The following is a 24857-nucleotide window of genomic DNA, read 5'->3' as shown; positions in this document are numbered from 1 at the left end:
CAAAGGTGCTCAACATCACTATCGTCAGGGAAATGCAAATCAAAACCACAGTGAGATGTCACCTCACGCCTGTTAGGATGGCTGTTGTCAAAAAGAAAAGAGGTAACAAGTGTTGGTGAGGATTTGAAGGAAAGGGAACCCCTGTGCCATGTTGGTGGGAATGTAAATTGGTACAGTCATCATGAAAACGGTATGGCATTTTCTTAAGAAGTTAAAAACAGAACTATTTTTTGATTCAGCAATCTCAATTCTGGGCATATATCCAAAGGAAGTGAAATCTGTATTGTGATGGAACTCAGTTTCTGTTGCTTGTTGCTGAAGAAACCAACACTGAGAAACAAGTGTTGGGTAAAGGAAAAGTAGCTTTATTTTAAGGAAACCGACAACCTGGGGAGAAAGTGGACTACTGCCTGAAAGAACCAACTCCCAACTCTTCAAGTGTTAGCCAGGATTTATATAAGAAGGGAAGCAGGAAACGGCTGCAGGCTACTTGCTGGGGGTAGGCTGCTCTTCTGTTTTCGGAGATGTGTACACTAATCACGAAGTACCTTGCTGATATTAGAACTTGAGTGTGGTCATTACATTGTCCAGATCAGCATATCTGTTCTATGGGTCAGTGGTCATATATTTCTGTAAAAACAAGAACAAAGGCAGAAACAGAGCAAAAAACTCAAAGTGAAACAGGAACCAGTCCACCAAACCCCTGAGCTTTAACTATTAACCATTCTTTGGTTGAAAAACAAGCACAGTTACAGTATCTCAGAGATATCTGTACTCCTACATTCTTAGCAGCGTTGTTGCCAACAGCCAGGATTATGGCATCAATCTAAGTGTCCGTCAACTGATGAATGGATAAAGAAAACGTGGTATATATATACAATGTGATATTATTCAGTCATGAGAAAGAAGGAAATCCTACTATTTGTCACTAAATGGATGGACCTTGAAGGCATTATGCTAAATGAAATAAATTAGAGAAAGACAAATACTGTATGATATCACTTATATGTGGCACCTAAAAGAAGTCGAAGTCATAGTAGCAGATGGTAGAATGGTGGTTGCCAGGGGTTGGGGATTGGGGGAAAAAGGGAAATGTTGGACAAAGGGTACAAACTTTCAGCTATAAGATGAATATATTCTGGGGACCTAATGTACAGCATAGTGCCTATAGTTAATAATACTGTATTGTATGCTTGAAATTTGCTAAGAGTAGATCTTATGTGTTCTCCCCCCACATACAAAAAAATGGTATTATGTGAGATGATGGAAATGGTAATTAGCTTGATTATGGTGATCATTTCATAATATATATGTATATCAAATCATCTTGTTGTTCACCTTAATATATATACAATTTTTGTCATTTATATCTCAATAAAGTTGGGAAAAAAGAGAATATATCACCTTAGCTATGGGCTTAATTATGACATCTTTTCCTCCATTTTTTTCCTCTGCTAATGTTGATATGTTGATCACTGATGGGTTTACCTCTGTTGTCCATTACAGTCGACAGATCTGTTTATTGGTCACATTCTACTACCTCTAATTCATTCAGTCTGCATTACTTCCACAGTTTTCCAATCTAAGAGGGGGGAGGGATAAATTGGGAGTTAGGGATTGACATATACACACTACTATATATAAAATAGATAACGAATAATGATCTACTGTATAGCACAGGAAACTCTATTCAATACTCTGTAATGACCTATATGGGAAAAGAACCTAAAAAAAGACTGGATATATGTATATGTATAGCTGATTCACTTTGCTGTACACCTGAAACTAACACAACATTGTAAATCAACTATACTCCAATAAAAATGAGAAAAATAAAAAAATGTGTCATATTTTCCTAGTTATTATATCAGAAGCAATGTCCTGCAGCTAAAAACTGTTTTCTCATTTCTGGCTTAAAACTATTCTATTTAGACTTGAATACCCTCACCCTTTCGCTAAAACTGGTCTTATCGAGATCAAAAGTCCCTTCCACACTGCTGCTTTCATTGTGAATTTAAAATTCTCATTTACCTCACCTGATGATTGATTGCTCTTTTCTTCTCAAATACTTACTTTACTTGGCTGGAACACCATCCTTTTATGGAGTTTTTGTTTTTGCGGTACGCGGGCCTCTCACTGTTGTGGCCTCTCCCGTTGCAGAGCGCAGGCTCCGGACGCTCAGGCTCAGCGGCCATGGCTCACGGGCCCAGATGCTCCGCGGCATGTGGGATCTTCCCGGACCGGGGCACGAACCCGCGTCCCCTGCATCGGCAGGCGGTCTCTCAACCACTGCGCCACCAGGGAAGCCCTATGGAGTTTTTTTCCTGCCTTTCTGAGTGATCCTTTTTTCGTTTTCTCTTGCTGGTTCCTCGTAACTGCCTGATTTTCTAAAAGTTGTAATATTCTAGGGTTCAGTTCCTGGATCTCGTTAAATCTCAAGGCTTTATGTGACACCTGTATACTAACGTCTGTAAAATTTATATTTCCATACAGGAGATCTCCTTAATCCTAGACTTGACTTTGGGCTTGGTCATGCGACTTACTTGGGTCCATAGGAAGTTAGCAAATATGATGAAAGTGGAAGGTTGAAAGTTGCTTTTGCACTGCGTTCTGTTGTGTGAATCTGGAGACCCACCGTGTGTATGAACATGAGCTAGCCTGATGGAAGGGCCGTATTGTGGAGAACTGAGACAGTCTAGCTGTCAGCCTGCCAACCCCCGCCAAGGAGTGAGGTGATTCTAGATCATTTTGCACTAGTTTAGCCACCAGATGAATAAAATAACATGAATAACCCCAGGCAAAATTAATAGAATAACTATCCAGCTAAATCCAGCCTAAATTGATGACCCATAGATTTGTGAGAAAATGATTTTTAATCTACTAGGTTTTGGAGTGATTAGTTACACAGCAGTCGATAACTGACATGTGATACTTAGAATTTTTTCCAGTTATATAGTTCAAGCAATACTTTTGTAAGCTGACCATCTATTTCATTTCTAGCTACCTCATTATTCATTAGCTGATGTCTATCAGTCAAAACACTTCTATTGTCACTCTGGTTCTCTTACCAGTTATAGTAATTGCTCCAACCTTATCTTTGATGGTTAAGTAGTGTCATCTAATCTTGGCTAATTTAGGATCACATCAGACTGACTGAGATAATTTCAATGGTCAAGTCTCTCACTATCATTCTCATCCATTTCCCATCACTAGTTCATTTCTTAATGTCATAGTTAGGAGAGTATTCTCTGGACTTTCCCAAGGAAGAGAGAGGCTAGGTGAGTGGGTTGCACATGATATAAATTCTCTTCAACATTCCCATCTCCTTAAGCATTTGACAGTGCATTTCTGGCCTCTCATCCTTCCTAATGTAGGTCACTATTAAGTCCAGCTTTCAACCAAGTAAAATGTTGGGGTCACTTCCTATAGCTAAAGTTAGCACAATTCATAGTCTCTGATAACTGCATCTACATTAATATTTCTCATGATCCAACATTATATTGTTTTCTTTGATCTAATATGCCAAGAATCCAATTCCAAATATCTTTCCTAGGTTTCTGCAAATGTAAATTAGAAAGATCTCGTAATTATTTTTGTGTTTAAGCTGTCTCCTGTTGGATCAAACTTTGTACTTGTCTTCCTGGGGCATAGTGGGATCTAACCCTAGTGATGGTTCCAGAGACAATGAGTGGTCATAGGTCTAGGCTTTAAGGAGAACAGCCGTATCCTTGCAGGAAAACTGCCGCAAATTAGATTATTATAGGGTCTTTAAGCAAAGGAAGCCTAGGCTGTTCAGCCAGGATAGGAGAAGCTAATTCTTTTAACAAGAAAGTTTCAAATTGATTAGATGATTAAGATTCTCGGGTCCTTTCAAGTATATTCAAAATACCTATCTTGATTCTTAGGGTCCCACTCCTTCCTAGTCAATGATCAAATCCTTGCAACAGAGACTTTGGTGGGCTGTAAGCTATACTTGCATTATAATTCTGCAAGCTGTACAGTTAGCTCTTGGCATTAATTCTCAGCCTCCTCTGGCCTGTGGGTATAAGAAATAATGACATCTTGTCAGGCTTGTATAGAAGTTCTCTGGTTTTCTGAACATAAGTCAAACAGAGAACTTAAGATCTTGAACTTCAAATGTTATTCCTGTAAGCCGGTCCATGACGTCAGAAGTAGCCGTCTCACCCCATATTCTCCTAAATCATTCCTGTCGCTCTCACAGCCAACTGCAGAAGCTAACCGACCTTCAAAAATCTTGCCTTCAACTGGCTCATCACTGTAAGAAGCAACGGGTGGCAAATTAAGTAGTGTGATGCCACCACATGCCACAGATTATTAATATCTCATTTTCTGCTAATAACGAGGGGTTTTAGAAGAGCTGAAAGAGTAAATAGGAGAAGATGAGGCACCCCAGAGTTTAGCAACTGCAGACTGTCACTACCCTAGACTTGGAGGGGCCAACGGAAGCCATGGAACTGTGGAAGGTAGTGCTGCCTGGCAGGGGTACCCTCACTGGAGATGTCTCATGAGGAGAGATTAAGGGGGAGAAATACCCTAGATCCTCCTTTTCTCCCACCCTCCAATCTCCTGCCAGCGATGTCTACTCTGCTCTACCAGCACCAGTGAGGTTGGATACAGATTCATGATCAAACTATTGAGGCCCAGTAGGCTTCACCCAGGATCAAGTCTACCTAGCCACCTCAAACTGCAAAAGGGAAGGCCACAGTGCATGAAAAGTGCTTCCTTAAAATGGAAAAGGCATTACATTCTTACAATAAGGTATCCTGGGAGAGAGAGACCACATTCACCTACCATTTATTATAGTATGTTGTTATAATTGTTCTATTTTATTACTAGTTATTGTTCTTAATCTCTTATTGTGCCTAATTTATAAATTAAACTTTATTATAGCTATGTACGTATAGGGAAAACAGTATATATAGGGTTTGGTACTATCCTCTGTTTCAGGCATCCCTTGTGGTTAAGGGGAGCTGTACTTCCTCAGGGACACTCTCGTAGCACCTCCAGACTTGGTTATGTTCCTCTGTTATCTACACCCTTGGCACTCTGTACTTTCCTTTGTAGCACATACGAGAAATTGCAATTAGTTATTTGCAGAATTATCAATATTTCTTAACTGTGTTTGTTTCCCTGCCAGACAGTGAGCTCCTCAAAGGCAAGGCTCAATCTTCCTTGTTCACCATTGTATCTCCTACTGCACCATGCAGAATGCCTGCTGCATGAGAGGTTGTCAAATATTTGCTGAAAGGAACCGCCCCAGGTGCTTAAACCAAATAATAAATTAATAACATGTATTGGCCTATAATCACACTGCGATAAATGTTAGAAGTTTACATAGGAACAAACTAGAAAATAAAAGTAGAAGATCGAGGAGGTTTCCAGCAAGACTGAGAGAGAATTCAGGATTTAAGCATCTAGGGTCTGGAGTCAAGGTCACCCAAGTATTAAGTACATTAGAGTCATCTATTATTCAGTATTTCTTTATCTAATCAGGTAAATACACTATGAGATAATCTGTACTCCTTTTGTTTCGCCTCTGTACATGCTGTTAAACACGACTTATGTAATTCCATTTATTTGCTTGATTTACTAGAGGTGAACATTGAGGGGTGAACCAAGACGTCTAGTAAAATCCAGGTCCTTCACGGTCATTGGCTGAGCTAGACAAGGTCCTAAGAGCTTCCAAGGAGGTCAGTAGATATGGCCCAGGACCAGCTACTCTGAGCTGAGCCCAAATGGCCCAGGTCCGTTCCTATCCAGCATATATGGGGACAGGAGCAAGGGTACAAGTGGAGGCACATGTTCCAGATATCTTATAAAACTTATAAATCAATCAAAGAAACTGTTAAACAAGATATGTTCTGACCTCCTATTTTGACGAACCAACTTTCATAATGAGATAGAAAGGCAGATTTTAATTTGGAATTTTCAGAGTCCTCAGAGTTCTGTGTTGGAACATTGCAATGTGGTGAGAGCCACCATCTATCTCCACTCCACTTTACTCTCCCACCCATAGCCTGTGGCCCAATTTCTCCTCTCTTCCCAATCCCACTCCAATCTGTGTTGTGAGGGGCCCCACACACACGGAGAGCATGGGTGTGGACACTACAAATGACGTGTCCAAGTTCTGGTCATATTTCTAGTAGGCAGCTACCTTTTGGCCACCCACTGGGCCAAGGTGTACCCACACCAGGGAGGACAGACTCAGGGGAGAGACTCATGTGGGCCTTGGGTGTGAAATGAGGGCCATTTGGGTAGAAAATTCTGGAGGTTTGGGCTCTGGGTGGCTTGTCCTCTTGATCCAACACATCTTCTCCCTCAGGCGAAGGGCACAGTGGAGAAGGCCAGAGTGAAGCCCTCTAGAGCCTGAGTCGTGAGCAGAGGTCCGTCCTTCCCAGATCTGGAGGTGGTACAAAATGGCCTGGTGGCATGCTGATTTATCCCACCCCCTTTTTCCTATTATAATGTGTGGATGTCTAGAAGAAGCTACAGTTGGGAGGAGGGAAGTGCTGCCTTGGGTGAAGGTTTTTCTTCCCTCTTATGGAAAGGCTTTTTGTTCAGATTGCCAATTCTGGAATTAGGTCCAGTATCATGCTGGTTGGACTGGTCTCTCTGTTTTCTTTTAGATCATTCCACATCCTCAAAAGAGCACAACTACTAGCACAAATAACATAAATGTGTTACATTTGTAAATGTATAATTTTATAAATTTATAAAACATTTGTTTTACATTTATAGCATTTATATTATATAGGTGTTGGAAATACCAGGAGAATATATGAAGGGAAGTAGGATTTGGAATCCGACTTTTTTATTCCTCATTGGTGTATCAAAGATGACATTTATGGAGCAACCTCTAGTCACATCTAGTTTCTAATTTAATATTAAGATCTTACACTTCAAAGGACATAGAGGATTTATAACGGTGGTGGTTAAAAAAAAAGGCTCTAATGTAAAACAGATGAAAATGAAATGGAAATCACTGAAGGAGAACTGGAGGCCTCCCTCCATCCCTCCCTCATCAGTAGTCCTGAGGACCTCTGCTCCAGGTTTCTCAAAGTATGAGCCTCCACGAATCACCTGGGGCAATTGTTAAAATGCAGATTCCTGGGCCTTGTCCCTCTGGTTTAGACTCTAGAAATGTACATTTTTTCAGAAGAACCTGCAGTGATTCAGATGTACTCTAAAGCTTTCAGCTACAATTAGATCCCATTGGACTGGAGTGGAACTAAGACATCTACTTTTTTTTTTTTTTTCGCTGTATGTGGGCCTCTCACTGTTGTGGCCTCTCCCGTTGCGGAGCACAGGCTCCGGACGCACAGGCTCAGTGGCCGTGGCTCACGGGCCTAGCCGCTCCGTGGCATGTGGGATCTTCCCGGACCGGGGCACGAACCCGTGTCCCCTGCATCGGCAGGCGGACTCTCAACCACTGCGCCACCAGGGAAGCCCAACATCTACATTTTTAAATAACCCTCCTGATAATTTTGATAATTAACCTAAAGTTTGTGAGCCATTGAACTATGTGGTTCTCTAAAGTAATATTATCTGAGTCAGTGGTTCTCAAAGTGTGGTCCTGGGACCGGCACATCAGCATCACCTGGAACTTGCAGAAACACATTCTTAGGCCCCATGGCAGCCTCGAATTAGAATCTGGGGCACAACCTAGCAATCTGTGTTTTAACAAGCCCTGCAGGTGATTCTGATCCTGCTAAGGTTGGAAAACTACTGGCTTAAAATATCTCCCTAAATGTCATTCCCCAAAAATTCAATAAACACACATTGACACTCTGATCATCTTCTCCCAGGAACTTCAGAGGGCCTGGAGAAGTCACATTCTCAAAGGTTTGTGGTGGTACTTTCTTTGCATTCCTGATTTCTGTACTGGAGTGATCAGGAGAATGTCAAGTTTCAGGTGGTAGAAAGAAGTCTTTCTCTGAATATAAAACATGGTGGCTTTTATAAAGAGTTTAATTTCGTTCTTTGTGCTTTCCTTATTTTCCAGATATTAAGCAATTTGAATCAGCAAAAACAATCCATATTCCTGGAAAATAAAATCAATCAGCACAAAGTGACTTGTAAATGCAGTCAGCTGGGTGTGGCATTGGCTATAAAAGTATTCAAAACAGGCCAGGTGCTACCGATTTCCTGTGGTTTTCCAGGGTCTTTGGTTGGGAGCTGACATCGTGAAGGCTTCTGTGGGGTTACGATCATCTTTACTTCTCTGCATAATTTCGGCGTTTTCTGAGGAAGAGTCAGGTACTAGAGCAGCCCTCATGTTTTGCTGAAGGTGTAGAGGTTGCTGGGTCTTTTGCTGTGTGCTGTTTTGAGTAGAAGTGATTTGCCATTTTATTTTCCTGACTTCTGTAGTGGTGTTGCTTCCTCTCGTTTGCCCTCTACCTCCGCACCCTCCCAAAGCAAGTGATTTATCTAGTTTATCCTCATGCTTGGGAGAAGAGCTATTTTTTTCTTAATTTTTGAATTTTATTTATTTACTTTTATACAGCAGGTTCTTATTAGTCATCAGTTTTATAAACATCAGTGTATACATGTCAATCCCAATCGGCCAATTCAGCCCACCCCCACCCCCACCCCGACCCACCGTGGCTTTCCCGCCTTGGTGTCCGTACCTTTGTTCTCTACATCTGTGTCTCAATTTCTGCCCTGCAAACCAGTTCATCTGTACCATTTTTCTAGGTTCCACATATATGTGTTAATATACGATATTTGTTTTTCTCTTTCTGACTTACTTCACTCTGTATGACAGTCTCTAGATCCATCCACGTCTCAACAAATGACCCAATTTCGTTCCTTTCTATGGCTGAGTAATATTCCATTGTATATATGTATCACATCTTTATCCATTCGTCTGTCGATGGGCATGTAGGTTGCTTCCATGACCTGGCTATTGTAAATAGTGCTGTAATGAACATTGGGGTGCATGTGTCTTTTTGAATTATGGTTTTCTCTGGGTATATGCCCAGTAATGGGATTGCTATATCAGATGGTAATTTTATTTTTAGTTTTTTAAGGAACCTCCATACTGTTCTCCATAGTGGCTGTATCAATTTATATTGCCACCAAAAGTGGAAGAGGGTTCCCTTTACTGTACACCCTCTCCAGCATTTGTTGTTTGTAGATTTTCTGATGAAGCCCATTCTAACTGCTGTGAGGTGGTACCTCATTGTAGTTTTGATTTACATTTCTCTAGTAATTAGTGATTTTGAGCAGCTTTTCGTGTGCTTCTTGGCCATCTGTATGTCTTCTTTGGAGAAATGTCTGTTTAGGTCTTCTGCCCATTTTTGGATTGGCTTCTTTGTTTCTTTAATATTGAGCTGCATGAACTATTTATATATTTGGATATTAATCCTTTGTCCATTGATTCATTGGCAAATATTTTCTCCCATTCTGAGGGTTGTCTTTTCGTCTTGTTTATGGTTTCCTTTGCTGTGCAAAAGCTTTGAAGTTTCATTAGGTCCCATTTGTTTATTTTTGTTTTTATTTCCATTACTCTAGGAGATAGATCAAAAAATATCTTGCTGTGATTTATGTCAGAGTGTTCTTCCTATGTTTTCCTTTAAGAGTTTAATAGTGCCTGGTCTTACACTTAGGTCTCTAATCCATTTTGAGTTTATTTTTGTGTATGGTGTTAGGGAGTGTTCTAATTTCATTCTTTTACATGTAGCTGTCCAGTTTTCCCAGCACCACTTATCGAAGAGACTGTCTTTTCTTCATTGTATATCCTTGCCTCCTTTGTCATAGATTAGTTGACCATAGGTGCGTGGGTTTATCTCTGGGCTTTCTATCCTGTTCAATTGATCTATATTTCTGTTTTTGTGCCAGTACCATCTTGTCTTGATTACTGTAGCTTTGTAGTGTAGTCTGAAGTCAGGGAGTCTGATTCCTCCAGCTCCATTTTGTTCCCTCAAGACTGCTTTGGCTATTCGGGGTCTTGTGTGTCTCCATACAAATTTTAAGATTTTCTGTTCTAGTTTTGTAAAAAATGCCATTGGTAATTTGATAAGGATTGCATTGAATCTGTAGATTGCTTTGGGTAGTATAGTCATTTTCACAATACTGATTCTTCCAATCCAAGAGCATGGTATATCTCTCCATCTCTTGGTATTATCTTTAATTTCTTTCATCAGTGTCTTATCATTTTCTGCATACAGGTCTTTTGTCTCCCTAGGTAGGTTTATTCCTTGGTATTTTATTCTTTCTGTTGCAATGGTAAATGGGAGTGTTTCCTTAATTTCTTTTTCAGATTTTTCATCATTAGTGTATAGGAATGCAAGAGATTTCTGTGCATTAATTTTGTATCCTGGTACGTTACCAAATTCATTGATTAGCTCTAATAGTTTTCTGGTGGCATCTTTAGGATTCTTTATGTATGGTATCGTGTCATCTGCAAACAGTGACTGTTTTACTTCTTCTTTTCCGATTTGTATTCCTTTTATTTCTTTTTTTTTCTCTGATTGCCGTGGCTAGGACTTCTAAAACTATGTTGAATAATAGCGGTGAGAGTGGACATCCTTGTCTTACTCCTGATCTTAGAGGAAATGCTATCAGTTTTTCACCATTGAGAATGATGTTTGCTGTGGGTTTGTTGTATATGGCCTTTATTATGTTGAGGTAGGTTCCCTCTATGCCCACTTTCTGGAGAGTTTTTATCATAAATGGTGTTGAATTTTGTCAAAAGCTTTTTCTGCATCTATTGAGAGGATCATATGGTTTTTCTTCTTCAATTTGTTAATATGGTGGATCACATTGATTGATTTGCGTATATTGAAGAATCCTTGCATCCTTGGGATAAATCCCACTGGATCATGGTGTATTATCCTTTTAATGTGTTGTTGGATTCTGTTTGCTAGTATTTTGTTGAGGATTTTTGCATCTATATTCATCAGTGATATTGGTCTGTAATTTTCTTTTGTTTGTAATTTTCTTTTAGTATCTTTGTCTGATTTTGGTATAAGGGTGTTGGTGGCCTCATAGAATGAGTTTGGAAGTGTTCCTTCTTCTGCAGTTTTTTGGAAGAGTTTGAGAATGATGGATGTTAGCTCTTCTCTAAATGTTTGATAGAATTCGCCTGTGAAGCCATCTGGTCCTGGACTTTTGTTTACTGGAAGATTTTTCATCACAGTTTCAATTTCATTACTTGTGATTGGTCTCTTCATATTTTCTATTTCTTCCTGGTTCAGTCTTGGAAGGTTATACCTTGCTAAGCATTTGTCCATTTCTTCGAGGTTGTCCATTTTATTGGCATAGAGTTGCTTGTAGCAGTCTCTTAGGATGCTTTGTATTTCTGCGGTGTCTGTTGTAAGTTCTCCTTTTTCATTTCTGATTTTATTGATTTGAGTCTTCTCCCTCTTTTGCTTGATGAGTCTGGCTAATGGTTTATCAATTTTGGTTATCTTCTCAAAGAACCAGCTTTTAGTTTTATTGATCTTTGCTATTGTTTTCTTTGTTTCTGTTTCATTTATTTCTGCTCTGATCTTTATGATTTCTTTCCTTCTGCTAATTTTGGGTTTTGTTTTTTCTTTCTCTAGTTCCTTTAGGTGTAAGCTTAGATTTTTTATTTGGGATTTTTTCTTATTCTTGAGGTAGGATTGTATTTCTATAAACTTCCCTCTTAGAACTGCTTTTGCTGCATCCCATAGGTTTTGGATCATCGTATTTTCATTGTCATTTGTCTCTAGGTATTTTTTGATTTCCTCTTTGATATCTTCAGTGATCTGGGTTATTTAGTAACCTCCATGTGTTGGCCTCCATGTGTTTGTGTTTTTTACGTTCTTTTCCCTGTAATTCATTTCTAATCTCATAGCGCTGTGGTCAGAATATATTTTTTATATGATTTCTATTTTCTTAAATTTACTGAGGCTTGATTTGTGACCCAAGATGTGATCTATCCTGGAGAATGTTCCGTGCGCACTTGAGAAGAAAGTGTAATCTGCTGTTTTTGGGTGGAATGTCCTATAAATATCAATGAAATCTATCTGGTCTATTGTGTCATTTAAAGCTTCTGTTTCCTTATTTATTTTCATTTTGGATGATCTGTCCATTGGGAAAAGTTGCCTTATGTATTGAGGTGCTCCTATGTTGGGTGCATATATATTTATAATTGTTATATCTTCTTCTTGGATTGATCCCTTGGTCATTATGTAGTGTCCTTCCTTGTCTCTTGTAACATTCTTTATTTTAAATTTATTTTATCTGATACGAGTATTGCTACTCCAGTTTTCTTTTGATTTCCATTTGCATGGAATATCTTTTTCCATCCCCTCACTTTCAGTCTGTATGTGTCCCTTGGTCTGAAGTGGGTCTCTTGTAGACTGCATATATATGGGTCTTGTTTTTGTATCCATTCAGCAAGCCTGTGTCTTTTGGTTGGAGCATTTAATCCATTCATGTTTAGAGTAATTATCTATATGTATTTCCTATGACCACTTTTTTAATTGTTTTGGGTTTGTTTTTGTATGTCCTTTTCTTCTCTTGTGTTTCCCACTTAGAGAAGTTCCTTTAGTATTTGTTGTACAGCTGGTTTGGTGGTGCTGAATTCTCTTAGCTTTTGCTTGTCTGTAAAGCTTTTGATTTCTCCATCAAATCTAAATGAGATCCTTGCCAGGTAGAGTAATCTTGGCTGTAGGTTCCTCCCTTTCATCACTTTAAGTATATCATGCCACACCCTTCTGGCTTGTAGAGTTTCTGCTGAGAAGTCAGCTGTTAACCTTATGGGAGTTCCCTTGTATGTTATTTGTCATTTTTCCCTAGCTGCTTTCAATAATTTTTCTTTGTCTTTAATATTTGCCAATTTGATTACTATGTGTCTCGGCATGTTTCTCCTTGGGTTTAACCTGTATGGGACTCACTGCACTTCCTGGACTTGGGTGGCTATTTCCTTTCCCATGTTAGAGAGTTTTCGACTATAATGTCTTCAAATATTTTCTCGGGTCCTTTCTCTCTCTCTTCTCCTTCTGGGACCCCTATAATGCGAATGTTGTTGTGTTTAATGTTGCCCCAGATGTCTCTTAGGCTATCTTCATTGCTTTTCATTCTTTTTTCTTTATTCTGTTCCGTGGCAGTGAATTCCAGCATTCTGTCTTCCAGGTCACTTATCCATTCTTCTGTGTCAGTTATTCTGCTATTGATTCCTTCTAGTGTAGTTTTCATTTCAGTTATTGTACTGTTCATCTCTGTTTGTTTGTTCTTTAATTCTTCTAGGTCTTTGTTACACATTTCTTGCATCTTCTCGATCTTTGTCTCCATTCTTTTTCTGAGGTCCTGGATCATCTTCACTATCATTATTCTGAATTCTTTTTCTGGAAGGTTGCCTATCTCCACTTCATTTAGTTGTTTTTCTGGGGTTTTATCTTGTTCGTTCATCTGGTACATAGCCCTCTGCTTTTTCATCTTGTCTATCTGTGAATGTGGTTTTTTTTCTGCAGGCTGCAGGATTGTAGTTCTTCTTGCTTCTGCTGTCTGCCCTCTGGTGGATGTCAAGATCTATTTTTTATGTTTCCTTTTAGATGTAGGTATTTTCCACTGCACAGCTCTCCACCTCATTCACCCTGCCTTGGGGAAAAGATTTCCCTGCTTGAAGTTTCAGCTTTCTTTTCCATGTCCCATTCTGATCTACTCATTACCCAGCCCCCTATCTCTGGTCATCCCCTGTCCCCTTGTTTTTATTTATTTATTTATTTAAAAAATTTTTATTGGAGTATAGTTGATTTACAATGTTGTGTTAGTTTCAGGTGCACAGCAAAGTGAATCAGTTATACATATACATGTATCCACTCTTTTTTAGATTCTTTTCCCATATAGTTTATTACAGAGTATTGAGTAGTGTTCCTTGTGATATACAGCAGGTCCTTATTATCTAGTTTATATATAGTAGTGTGTGTATGTCAATCCCAATCTCCCAATTTATCCCCCCCAGCCCCTTACCCCCTGGGAACCATAATTTTGTTTTCTACATCTGTAACTCTATTTGAGTGTTTGTGTGTTACTTCTAAATCGAGGTGTGGAAACAAAGGTCTTCATTTTTCTCTCCTCATTTATTTTTCCTAAGTCATAAAGTTATCTTTTATATCTGCTTAAAAATCTTTTATACTATTTTAAAGGTTACTTTCCATTTAATCAGTTATTATAAAATATTGGCTACATTCCCTGTGTTGTTTAATACAATCTTGAGCTTACTTTACACCCAATAGTTTATACCTCCCACTCTCCCACCCCTATAATTCACCCACCCCCAGTAACTGCTAGTTTGTTCTTTACCTGTGAGTCTGCTTCTTTTTGTTATATTCACTAGTTTGTTATATTTTTAGATTCCACATATAAGTGAGATCATACAGTGTTTATCTTTCTCTGTCTGACTTATCTCACTTAGCATAATGTCCTCCAAGTCCATCCATGTTGCTGCAAATGGCAAGATTTCATTCTTTTTTTATGGCTGAGTAGTATTCCATTGTATATATGTATATGTGTGTACACACACAGACACACACACCATGTCTGTTGATGGACATTTAGGTTGCTTCCATGACTTGGCAATTGTAAATAATGCTGCTATGAACATTGGGGTCCATGTATCTTTTTGAGTTAGTGGGATTTTTTTCTTTTCTTTTTTTTTTTTTTTGGTAATATCTGTTGTTTTATTTGCAACCCACTTACTTTGTCCATGTGTCAGACCTGTGGCTTACTTTACAGTCATTGTTTCTCACCTAAACTATATATCTCTTTCTTTATTAAAAAAGTCACTAGATAAGTTTACTTTCTATGTAGTACTTTAAACATTTTTTTATTTCTAGTATTTCCTTATCATGAAAATATAGTGATGGATAGCTTTATTTGTAAGAATGCCTTTACATCTCTATCTAAAAACTTCCTTAGGATATATTCCTTGTAGTAGAATTAATGAGGGCCCACGGCTGTGGATGATTCGATTTCACAGTCAGACTCACCAGCCGCCAATAGGCTTTAATCTAAGACTATCTTCATTTTGCTTTATAGAAGGATACAGGGCAGGAGACACAGCAGGTACAGATCTTCATTACATTGGCAGAACCATATATTGCTCGAATATATGGTTTCCTTTGTCTCTTCACCAACAAAAGGTGTGTTTGGCTGCTTTAGAGGAGGGCCAGAGGCTACAGAGAAGCTGCTGTTTTCGTGTCCCACCCATCATTTACGCTGGTTTTGTCATGTAGACCCAAGGCCGTCAGACCAGCTTGAGGCTCCTCCAGTCTGGGGCCAATCCCACACAGCAAGTGAAGCAGAGATAGCATCCCACGTTTAGCTTAAGTCTGTAGTTTTTAAGGAAATGGCACTGTGTGAAGGAGATGGAGGATGTCTCCAGATAAGCCTGCAAGTCTGACCTGAGGTTAATTTTCACTCACAACTGTTATGAATTTATCTGAACAATCACACTGCATATGTCAAGGGTGTTCTAAGGGGTATATATACATATACATAGATAAATATATACATGTATCTATATATATATTTTAATAAGAAGCTCACATTTTCTTTCAGTGTCCTCTAGGACAAAAATTTCTATCTGAATCTTTCTTTTTTGGATTCTTTCAACAGTGTCCATAGGGTGTACTTCTACATTCTGGACTGTTGTTCCACTGACTCTCCTTGGTCAAGGCCGCCTCTTGCATTCTGATGAAGTGTCTCTGAGAACTGGCTGTCCTGTCACCAGCCTAACTGAGAAGGGGTATGAGTTTAATTATCTTGTCATTGAGTGTGGGATTCAGAAAGAGGTAAGAGCTGTGACCATTTCACAATAACAAACTACGCCTCCCATCTTACCTTGCAGTGGCTGCTGTGCTTAGCTGGTGCAAGATGGGTGGAGTCAAGGTCAAAGCCAAAGGTGAAGAACCTGCTCATTTTTATGACACTTGAGTTTGATACTTTTAGAATAGAAAGACCAATGGGGCCCAGGAATTGGCCTTGAAAAGCTCATGGCCCATTGGGGAGAATACATTGCTATATATTTTATTATGACTTTTCAACCACTCATACATCTTTGGTCCTTAGATCTCCTAAAGTCTAGAAACACTGAAAAGAACGTATCATTCCCAGTTTTCATGTTAAGTAACTGAGGCTAAAAAGGCTAACAATTTACCCCAAGTCATGGAGCTGTCCAACAGAGGAAGGACTGAAGCTTAGATACTGGTAAATTGAGATTTACATCCTTCTTTGGAAGAAGGAGGCAATGGAAAATTGTGGATTGCAATGTTTGTCAGAGATAGAAAGCACTAGGGGGATTCAGAAGGAGAGATCTGAGAATGTTTGACGAGAGGTGAATTTGCTAGTACTTTGATAATTTTTACATCTCTGTCCGTGAATGAGTTTGGTCTATAATTGCCCTTTCAAATATACTCCTTGGAGTTATTGGCTAAGGTTGTAATTTTTTGATCCTTGGTGGTACAACCTCCTCTGTTTTTCATTTTTCTTTGTGGTTATATAGCTAGAGTGAAGTCAAGTCTAGGTAACTTGTCTAAGGTAATAGAACTAAGGAGCGGGAGAGCGGGAATGAACCTGGATTTTCTGACAGGAACTTTCAGGCAATTCAACATTGACCTTTGGTGGAGGAAGAAAAAGTGGACTTTGCACTTAACATGCAGTGGTTTTACAACATGAACTAAAAAAATATGTATGTAGAGAAACACTATATGGAGAATAACTCAACTATCTATTGAGAGGTGTGTGGTTTGTGAGTGATATAAACAATTCCAGTTTCCTTCAGTTTACTACTTTACATCCACAAAACTTGCTAATTCAACTTTTTTGAAGTACGCATATTTCTAATTTCTTTTGCCTTCATGTACCTTTCTCATATTTCAAAGCATGACTTATTATGGGCATAAGGGAAAAAACAACAAAGGCTAAAAGATTGATAGCATGGCTTTACAAAGTTTATAGAATTAAATAAGAGATAGTAAGAGCGATGCAGAGAGATCAACTACAATGTTATTACAGGGACAGAAAACTATGAAATGAAACAATCCATCAGAGCTACAGATTTCTTTAAAGGTTATTTTCTTAGGGCATGGAAACCATTTTTAAAGTTTTCAGTATTACAAGACCCTTTTGAAATTATACGTTCAAGGATAGATTTGTATGTGTGGAACAATTTGGTTTATGGTTTTGAAAATTCTCAAGTTCCAGGACTGGGTGGAGGGGTGGGGGAGGGGGATTTCGATTTAACACCTTACCAAGTCAGATTCTTTGAACAAGTTATATGGTACAAAGGATCTCTTCCTTGGTGACTTCATTTCTTTCTCAGGTTCACTTTTATTTATTATGAAGATTTTCCATCAAAGGGTAGCATCTAGAATTCCATTAGTTAGCATTAAAAAAAAAAAAAAAAGCAGGGCTTTATCACTTGGTTTAACTACCCGTCATGGAGTAGGGAAGAATAGTTTATTTAAAAAATTTTAAAGTGTACAATATAGTGGTTTTAGTATATTTACAAAGATGTACAATCATCATCACTATGTAATTCCAGAATATTTTAATCACCCCCAAAAGGCACCTCATATCCATTAGCAGTCACTCCCCGGTCTGCTTTCCCCCAGCTCCTGGAAACCACTAATCTAACTTCTCTTTCTATAAATTAGCATATTCTCGACATTGCATATAAATGGAATCATGTAATGTGTAGCCTTCTGTGACTGAATTCTTTCACTTAGCATGTATTCAAAGTTTATCCATATTGTATATATCAATACTTAGTTCCTTTTCATTGCTGAATAATAGTTCATTGTATGGATATACCACACGTGGGTTGTTTCCACTTTCTGGCTATTATGAATAGTGCTGCTATGCACATTTGTGCACAAGTTTTGAATTATCTTGGGTAAATATGTAGAAGTTAAATTGCGGGGTCACGTGGTAACGCTACATTTTTGAGGAACTGCCAGACTTTCCCAAAGTGACTGTTGCATTTTACATGCAGTGTATGAGGGTCCAATTTTTCCACATCCTTGCCAATACTTGCTATTTTCTGTCTTTTGGATTCTGGTAACCTCAAGGGGTGTGAAATGGTATCATTGTAGTTTTGATTTGCATTTCCCTGGTGATTAATGATATTGCGTATCTTTTAATGTACTTATTGGATGAATTTCTTTTCTTTTTAAAAATTTTTATTGAGGTATAATTGACATATAACATTACATTAGTTTCAGGTGTACAACATAATGATTCAATATTTATATATGTATTACAGAATGATCACCATGATAAGTCTAGTTAATATGTATCACCACACGTAGCTTCAAACTTTCATTTTTTTGTGATGAGAACTTTCAAGATATACTTAAAAGTATACTGAAAATATGCAATACAGTATTATTAACTAGAGTCACTATGTTGTACATTACATCTCCATCACTTATTGATTTTGTAACCGGAAGTTTGTACCTTTTGACCCTCTTCGCCCATTTTGCCCACCCCCAATCCCTGCCTCTGGTAATCACCAGTCTGACCAGTCTGTTCTCTGTGTGAGCTTGGGTTTTTTTGTTTGTTTGTTTGTTTTTGCTTTTTAAGTATGTTATGTATACTTTCCATATATAAGTGAGATCATGCAGTATTTGTCTTTCTCTATCTGACTTATCTCACTTAGCATAATGTCCTCAAGGTCCATCCATGTTGTCGTGAATGGTGAGATTTTATTTTTTATCCTGGAATAATATTCCATTTGTGTGTGTGTGTGTATGTGTGTGTATATATTTTCTTTATCCATTCATTCATCAGTAGACACTTAGGTTGTTTCCATGTCTTGGCTATTGTAAACAATGCTACAGTGAACATGGTGGGGTGCAGACATTTTTTCGAATTGGTGTTTTCATTTTCTTCATATAAGTACCCAGAAGTGGAATTTCTGGATCATATGGTAATTCTATTTTTAATTTTTTTGAGGAACTTCCATACTGATTTCCATAGTGGTTGCACCAGTTTACATTCCCACCAACAGTGCACAGTTGTTCCCTTTTCTTCACATCCTCGCTGACACTTGTTATTTCTTGCCTTTTTGATAATAGCCATTTTAACAGGTGTGAGATGATATCTCATTGTGGTTTTGATTTGCATTTCCCTGATGATTGAGCATTTTTTCATGTACTTGGTGGCCATCTGCATGTTGTCTTTGGAAAAATGTCTATTCAGATCTTCTGCCTGTTTTTAAAAATTGGATTTTTTTAATTGAATTGTATGAGTTCTTTACATATTTTGGATATTAACCCCTAATAAGATACATGATTTACAAATACTTTCTCCCATTCAGTAGGTTGCCTTTTAATTTTATTGATGACTTCCTTTGCTGTGCAGAAGTTTTTTAGTTTGATGTAGTTCACTTGTTTATTCTTACTTTTGTTGCCTTTGCTTTTGGAGTCAGATCCAAAACAAAACAAAAAAAACATTGCCAAGACCAGTGTCAAGAAATATATTGCCTATGTTTTCCTCTAGGAGTTTTATGGTTTCAGATCTTATGTTCAAGTCTTTGATCCACTTTGGGTTAATTTTTATATGTGGTGTAATATAGTGGTCCAGGTTCATTCTTTTGCATATGGCTGTCCAGTTTTCCCAATACTATTTATTGAAGAGACTCTACTTTCCCTAATGTGGATTCTTGGCTTGTCATAAATTAATTGACTATAATATGTAATAGTTTACTTCTGGGCTCTCCCTATTGTTTTCCATTTGTCTATGTGTCACTTTTCTAGTATTTTATTAAGGAATTTCATATCTACATTCATACAGTATATCGGTCTGTAGTTCTTTTTCTGATGTCTGGTTTTGGTATCAGGGTAATACTGGCTTCATAGAATGAGTTGAGCAGTTTTGTCCTCTTCTATTTCTCGGGAGAGTTTGTGAAGCATTGGTATTAATTCTTTAAATGTTTGGTAGAATTCACCAGTGAAGCCATGTAGGCTTGGATTTTTTCTTTGTGGGTAGTGTTTAATTATTAATTCAATCTGCTTACTTGATCTAGGTCTATTCAAATTGAGCATATTTTGAGTTAAGTCAAATTAAGACCAGGATTTCAGGAAACCTTCCAGAGAGCTCCAGTAATGACAGTTCTCTGGGGATGGGATTTTAGGGAGCCCCAGACTGTTCTGTGTTCTTTGGGTTCTGCTAGGCTGTTGGTTTTCATGGCTACTATGGAGTTGGGGAGATAGGAATTGGCATAGAACTTAGAATGTCACAGAGCTCATTGTTCTTACTGAGATTCCACCGTTAGTCTTGAATACATGCTCCTTGGATGGTTGCAAGCCTTAGGTTAATTTCCAGAATTGTGAGAAAGTTAAATTTGACAGTTTCTGCCAGTTTTTTTGTCTTTTATTTTTTAGAAAAGTGAATTTTTGTGTTTTTTTATTTTAATTGAAATATAATTGATTTACAGTGTTGTTAGTTTCTGATGTACAGCAAAGGGATTCCGTTATATATATATATATTCTTTTCAGATTCTTTTCCATTGTAGTTATTACAAGATATTGAATCTAGTTCCCTGTACTGTACAGCTGGACCTTGTTTTTTATCCATTTTGCATATGGTAGTTTGTGTCTGCTAATCCCAAACTCCTAATTTATCCATTACCCCACCTTTTCCCACTCTGGCAACCATAAATTTGTTTTGTATGTCTGTGGGTCTATTTATGTTTTGTAAACAAGTTCATCTGTATCATTTTGTAAACTTCACACATTAAGTGATACCGTATGATATTTGTGTTTCTCTGTCTGACTTACTTCACTTAGTATGATAATCCCTAGGTCTATCCATGTTGCTGTAAATGGCAATGCTTCATTCCTTTTTATGGCTGAGTAATATTCCACTGTGTGTATATACCCCATCTTCTTTATCCATTCATCTGTTGGTGGACATTTAGGTTGCTTCCATGTCTTGGCTACTGTAACCAGTGCTGCTATGAACATTGGGGTGCATGTATCTTTTTGAATTAGAGTTTTCTCTGGACATAAGCCTAGGAGTGGGAATCCTGGATGATATGGTAACTCTATTTTTAGTTTTTAAAGGAACCTCCATACTGTTCTCCGTAGTGGCTGCACCAATTTACATTCCCACCAACAGTGTAGGGAGGGTGCCCTTTTGGAGAAGTGAATTTTTGGTGATCTTTATTCTGCTATACTGGAACTTACTATTGAATACATTTTTAATTAATAAGAGAAATAAGGAGCACACAGTATCCATTTTCCATACTTTATATACAATTGATAGAATTTTTTTTTTTTTTTTGTGGTACGCGGGCCTCTCACTGTTGTGGCCTCTCCCGCTGCGGAGCACAGGCTCCAGACGCACAGGCTCACAGGCCCAGCCGCTCCGCGGCATGTGGGATCTTCCCGGACCGGGGCACGAACCCGTGTCCCCTGCATCGGCAGGCAGACTCTCAACCACTGTGCCATCAGGGAAGCCCCAGTTAATAGAATTTTGACTGAAATAACACATTTAATAGCAACACGTTACTGAATGTTATAGGCCTATGAAATGTCCTTGGAAATATTTTATTTACATGAGAATATTTATTGTATAAATTAACAGGTTGAAAAATGGTAATCCAGTATGACAATTTAAAAATGAGTAACAGCAAAATTATACACCTAAATGTGTTTACAGAGGTTGTCCCTGTGTTAGGATTATGGAAATTTTTATTTTGCCATAACACAGTGTTTTTGAATGTCTCCCCAATAAGCACGTAGTCAGAAGACACAAAACTCCAATCATGGCTTTACATAAAAGTGCTTCTCTGTAATCTTTCTAGCACTGTGGTAATGTTGAAAGCCAAATCTCTGGAGTAAAATTATTAAATAGAAGCTGTAGCCTTTGTTTCTAGCCTGGCCATTCATCATTTCAATTTCACAATTTCAGTCTCCAGAAATGCTAACTGGTGGCACTGATGGTCCAGAGCCTGAGCTGGAATTTTCTTAGTGGTCTTTGTGGAAACAGTCTCTTCAGAATCCATGGGAAGAGACTTTAATGTAAAGATCTTACATCTTGAATTGATCTGTTTCTTGTTCCAATTTCATTAAAACTTCTGTGTGAGATGGTATACTTCAATTAAAAAGGTCTTTTTTGGGCTTCCCTGGTGGCGCAGTGGTTGAGAGTCTGCCTGCCTCCCTCTTGCATCTCCCTCCCACCCTCCCTACCCCACCCCTCTAGGTGGTCACAAAGCACTGAGCTGATCTCCCTGTGCTATAAACATTTTACTTTTAACAAGTAGTTCATAGAAAGTAAAATGAGAACCAGCTGGCCTGTGACACGCACCTGAAAACAATACACCTTAAAGGAATTTTCCCAGTGACCTCTTTCTGCATTATGTTACAACAGAGAACTGAATAAAAAATCACTCCCCTGGAGAAAACCTAATGGGACAAAAAAGACCTTTTTTTTTTTTTTGCGGTACGCGGGCCTCTCACTGTTGTGGCCTCTCCCGTCGCGGAGCACAGGCTCGGGATGCGCAGGCTCAGCGGCCATGACTCACGGGCCCAGCCGCTCCACGGCATGTGGGATCTTCCCGGACCGGGGCACGAGCTCGTGTCCCCTGCATCGGCAGGTGGACTCTCAACCACTGCACCACCAGGGAAGCCCTCATTGTCCACTCTTTAAGGCCAAACATTTAGAAGAAATTAAATCCTGACTTCAGTTTATAATTCTTTATTCTATACAAGACCTAATGTTTTCCAATTTTGGTAACTTAGATAAATCCTGTACACCCGAATGCACATAATTGGATTGAAAAAGGTTTTTTTCTAAAAGGGAATTCGGGTGCTTGTTTAATATAGATACCATGACCCTATGGCTTTTGGGAAAAAGTCCTCAACTTTTTTTGTTGTTTTTTTTTGCGGTACGCGGGCCTCTCACTGCTGCGGCCTCTCCCATTGCGGAGCACAGGCTCCAGACGCGCAGGCTCAGCGGCCATGGCTCATGGGCCCAGCCGCTCCGCGGCATGTGGGATCTTCCTGGACCGGGGCACGAACCCGTGTCCCCTGCATCGGCAGGCAGGCTCTCAACCACTGCGCCACCAGGTAGGCCCCCCCTAAACTTTTTTTTTTTATATTTTAAGGATCAATGAAATAACCCTTTTACTGTTCTAGTATTTTATGAGTGGAAAATTTAAAAGATCTAGGACTCTTACTTTATGCTAGTGAGAGCTGTCTTTGGATAACTTCTTCATAAGGCTATCAGAGCTAACATTCTCTATATTGGGGAATAGATTCTTCAATAGCGGGTCATTGGGAGGCGGAGGTGGAATTCTTAATAGTGTTATTCCCACTCCTCCTCCCCCAAAATCAACGTTGTCACAAATGTCAAAATTTCATTCTTTTTTATGCCTAATATTCCATTGTATACATATACCACATCTTCTTTGTCCCTTCATCTGTTGATGGGTGGACTCTGCAAAATACAACAAACATAAAACAGACTCACGAAGACAGAGAACAAACTAGTGGTTACCAAAGGGGAGGGAGTGGGAGGAGGGGCAACATAGGTGAAGGGGATTAAGAGGTACAAACTACAAGGTATAATGTAATTTACGAGGATATAATGCGCAGCACAGGGAAATAGTCAATATTTCATAACAACTTTTTATGGAGTATAATCTAGAAAAATATGCAATTTTTAATAGATTGTACACCTAAAACTAATATAATATTGTAAGTCAACTACACTTCAATAAAATTTTTTAAAAATCCAGTAGGGGCAGCATGGTGGTGGTCTTGAACCTATGACTATTAAAGTAGGGTGGACAGCAATGAATCAAGCCAAAATGAGACTCGATGGTTTATTTTTTTATTTTTTTGCGGTACGCGGGCCTCTCACTGCTGTGGCCTCTCCCGTTGCGGAGCACAGTCTCCGGATGCTCAGGCTTAGCGGCCATGGCTCACGCGCCCAGCCGCTCTGCAGCATGTGGGATCTTCCCGGACCGGGGCACGAACCCGTGTCCCCTGCATCGGCAGGCGGACTCTCAACCACTGCGCCACCAGGGAAGCCCTCGATGGTTTATTTTTAAATGTAACCTGACGTGCAGATTTTCTCTTCTTTAAAACTTGTAGCTCACCATTTTTGGATGCCACTCCAAGCACTATCAACAACCATCTTACAAAGTTCAAAAATGATATTCCCTCTACCAGTTCTTGTTCTTCCTGGAACTTAACCAACCCTTACCTGTTTGAATTGCCTTGGATTCCATACTTGCAACACTCCTCGGTGAGGATCCTTAGAACAGGCAGCAGGTGCTGGGGTTGATATAAGGAAAGAAAAAGCCCAAAGCTCTCCTAATTAGTGTTTTTGGTTTTGTTTTTGTTTTAAATGGTGTCTACGTGATGTCTTACATTAATTACAATCATGTTTGGGAAAAAAAATGCTATTTCCATGTGTTTATATATGTTCTGGTCTTATTGATAAATCTTCCCTCACCCCAGTTATCATGTCAGATTCATTAAATCTCCAGTCTGGTTTAAACATAATCTGATAAGCAAACCATTCACTTTAAATAGCTTTTACTGGGATAAAAATTGTCAAGTGTCTCAATCTCCTCAACCATTCCCTCTGACGACCGGCACATAGTAGATGCTCAATATTCAGTGGCAGAGTGTTAGTCAGTGTGTTCTCTGTACTGAGTGTGTCAGCAACTACATTGCAGCTGTTTATTAACTCCCTGTCTTTTTATTCTGCTGGCAAAGCCATCCCATCAGTCACTTCCACTTAAAATGCCTCATTCTTTAGTTCATGAGAGTGCAAATGTGGTTCTGTTCTAGATTATTCTGTGGCAATCTTGATAACTCTGTTACGATAGCATTCTTTAATTTTAAAAC

General features: G+C 38.8%; 2 protein-coding genes across 2 annotated transcripts in view; both read left to right on the top strand.

Annotated features, from left to right (window-relative positions):
- The window catches only part of STX3 (syntaxin 3), a 148358-nt gene that overhangs the window by 101531 nt on the left and 21970 nt on the right, over nucleotides 1-24857 (top strand). The window lies entirely within an intron of this gene.
- OOSP3 (oocyte secreted protein family member 3) lies at nucleotides 182-24800 on the top strand. The gene is made up of 6 exons (XM_049714410.1): nucleotides 182-190; nucleotides 8181-8277; nucleotides 15610-15785; nucleotides 21803-21809; nucleotides 24071-24249; nucleotides 24726-24800. Exons 1-6 carry the CDS (start codon nucleotides 182-184, stop codon nucleotides 24798-24800), a joined length of 543 nt encoding a protein of 180 aa, XP_049570367.1.

This window comes from Orcinus orca, chromosome 8 (assembly GCF_937001465.1).
Source record: "Orcinus orca chromosome 8, mOrcOrc1.1, whole genome shotgun sequence".
Taxonomy (NCBI): Eukaryota; Metazoa; Chordata; class Mammalia; order Artiodactyla; family Delphinidae; genus Orcinus; species Orcinus orca.
Note: the sequence above shows the minus strand (reverse complement) of the source record. Positions and strands in the feature narration are given on the sequence as shown.

Coding starts and splice junctions, on each gene's coding strand:
- OOSP3 (XM_049714410.1), top strand. Junction 8,278..15,609: donor GTTTTCTGAGGAAGAGTCAG/GTACTAGAGCAG, acceptor TTCTTTCAACAG/TGTCCATAGGGTGTACTTCT. Junction 24,250..24,725: donor CATACTTGCAACACTCCTCG/GTGAGGATCCTT, acceptor CTGCTGGCAAAG/CCATCCCATCAGTCACTTCC.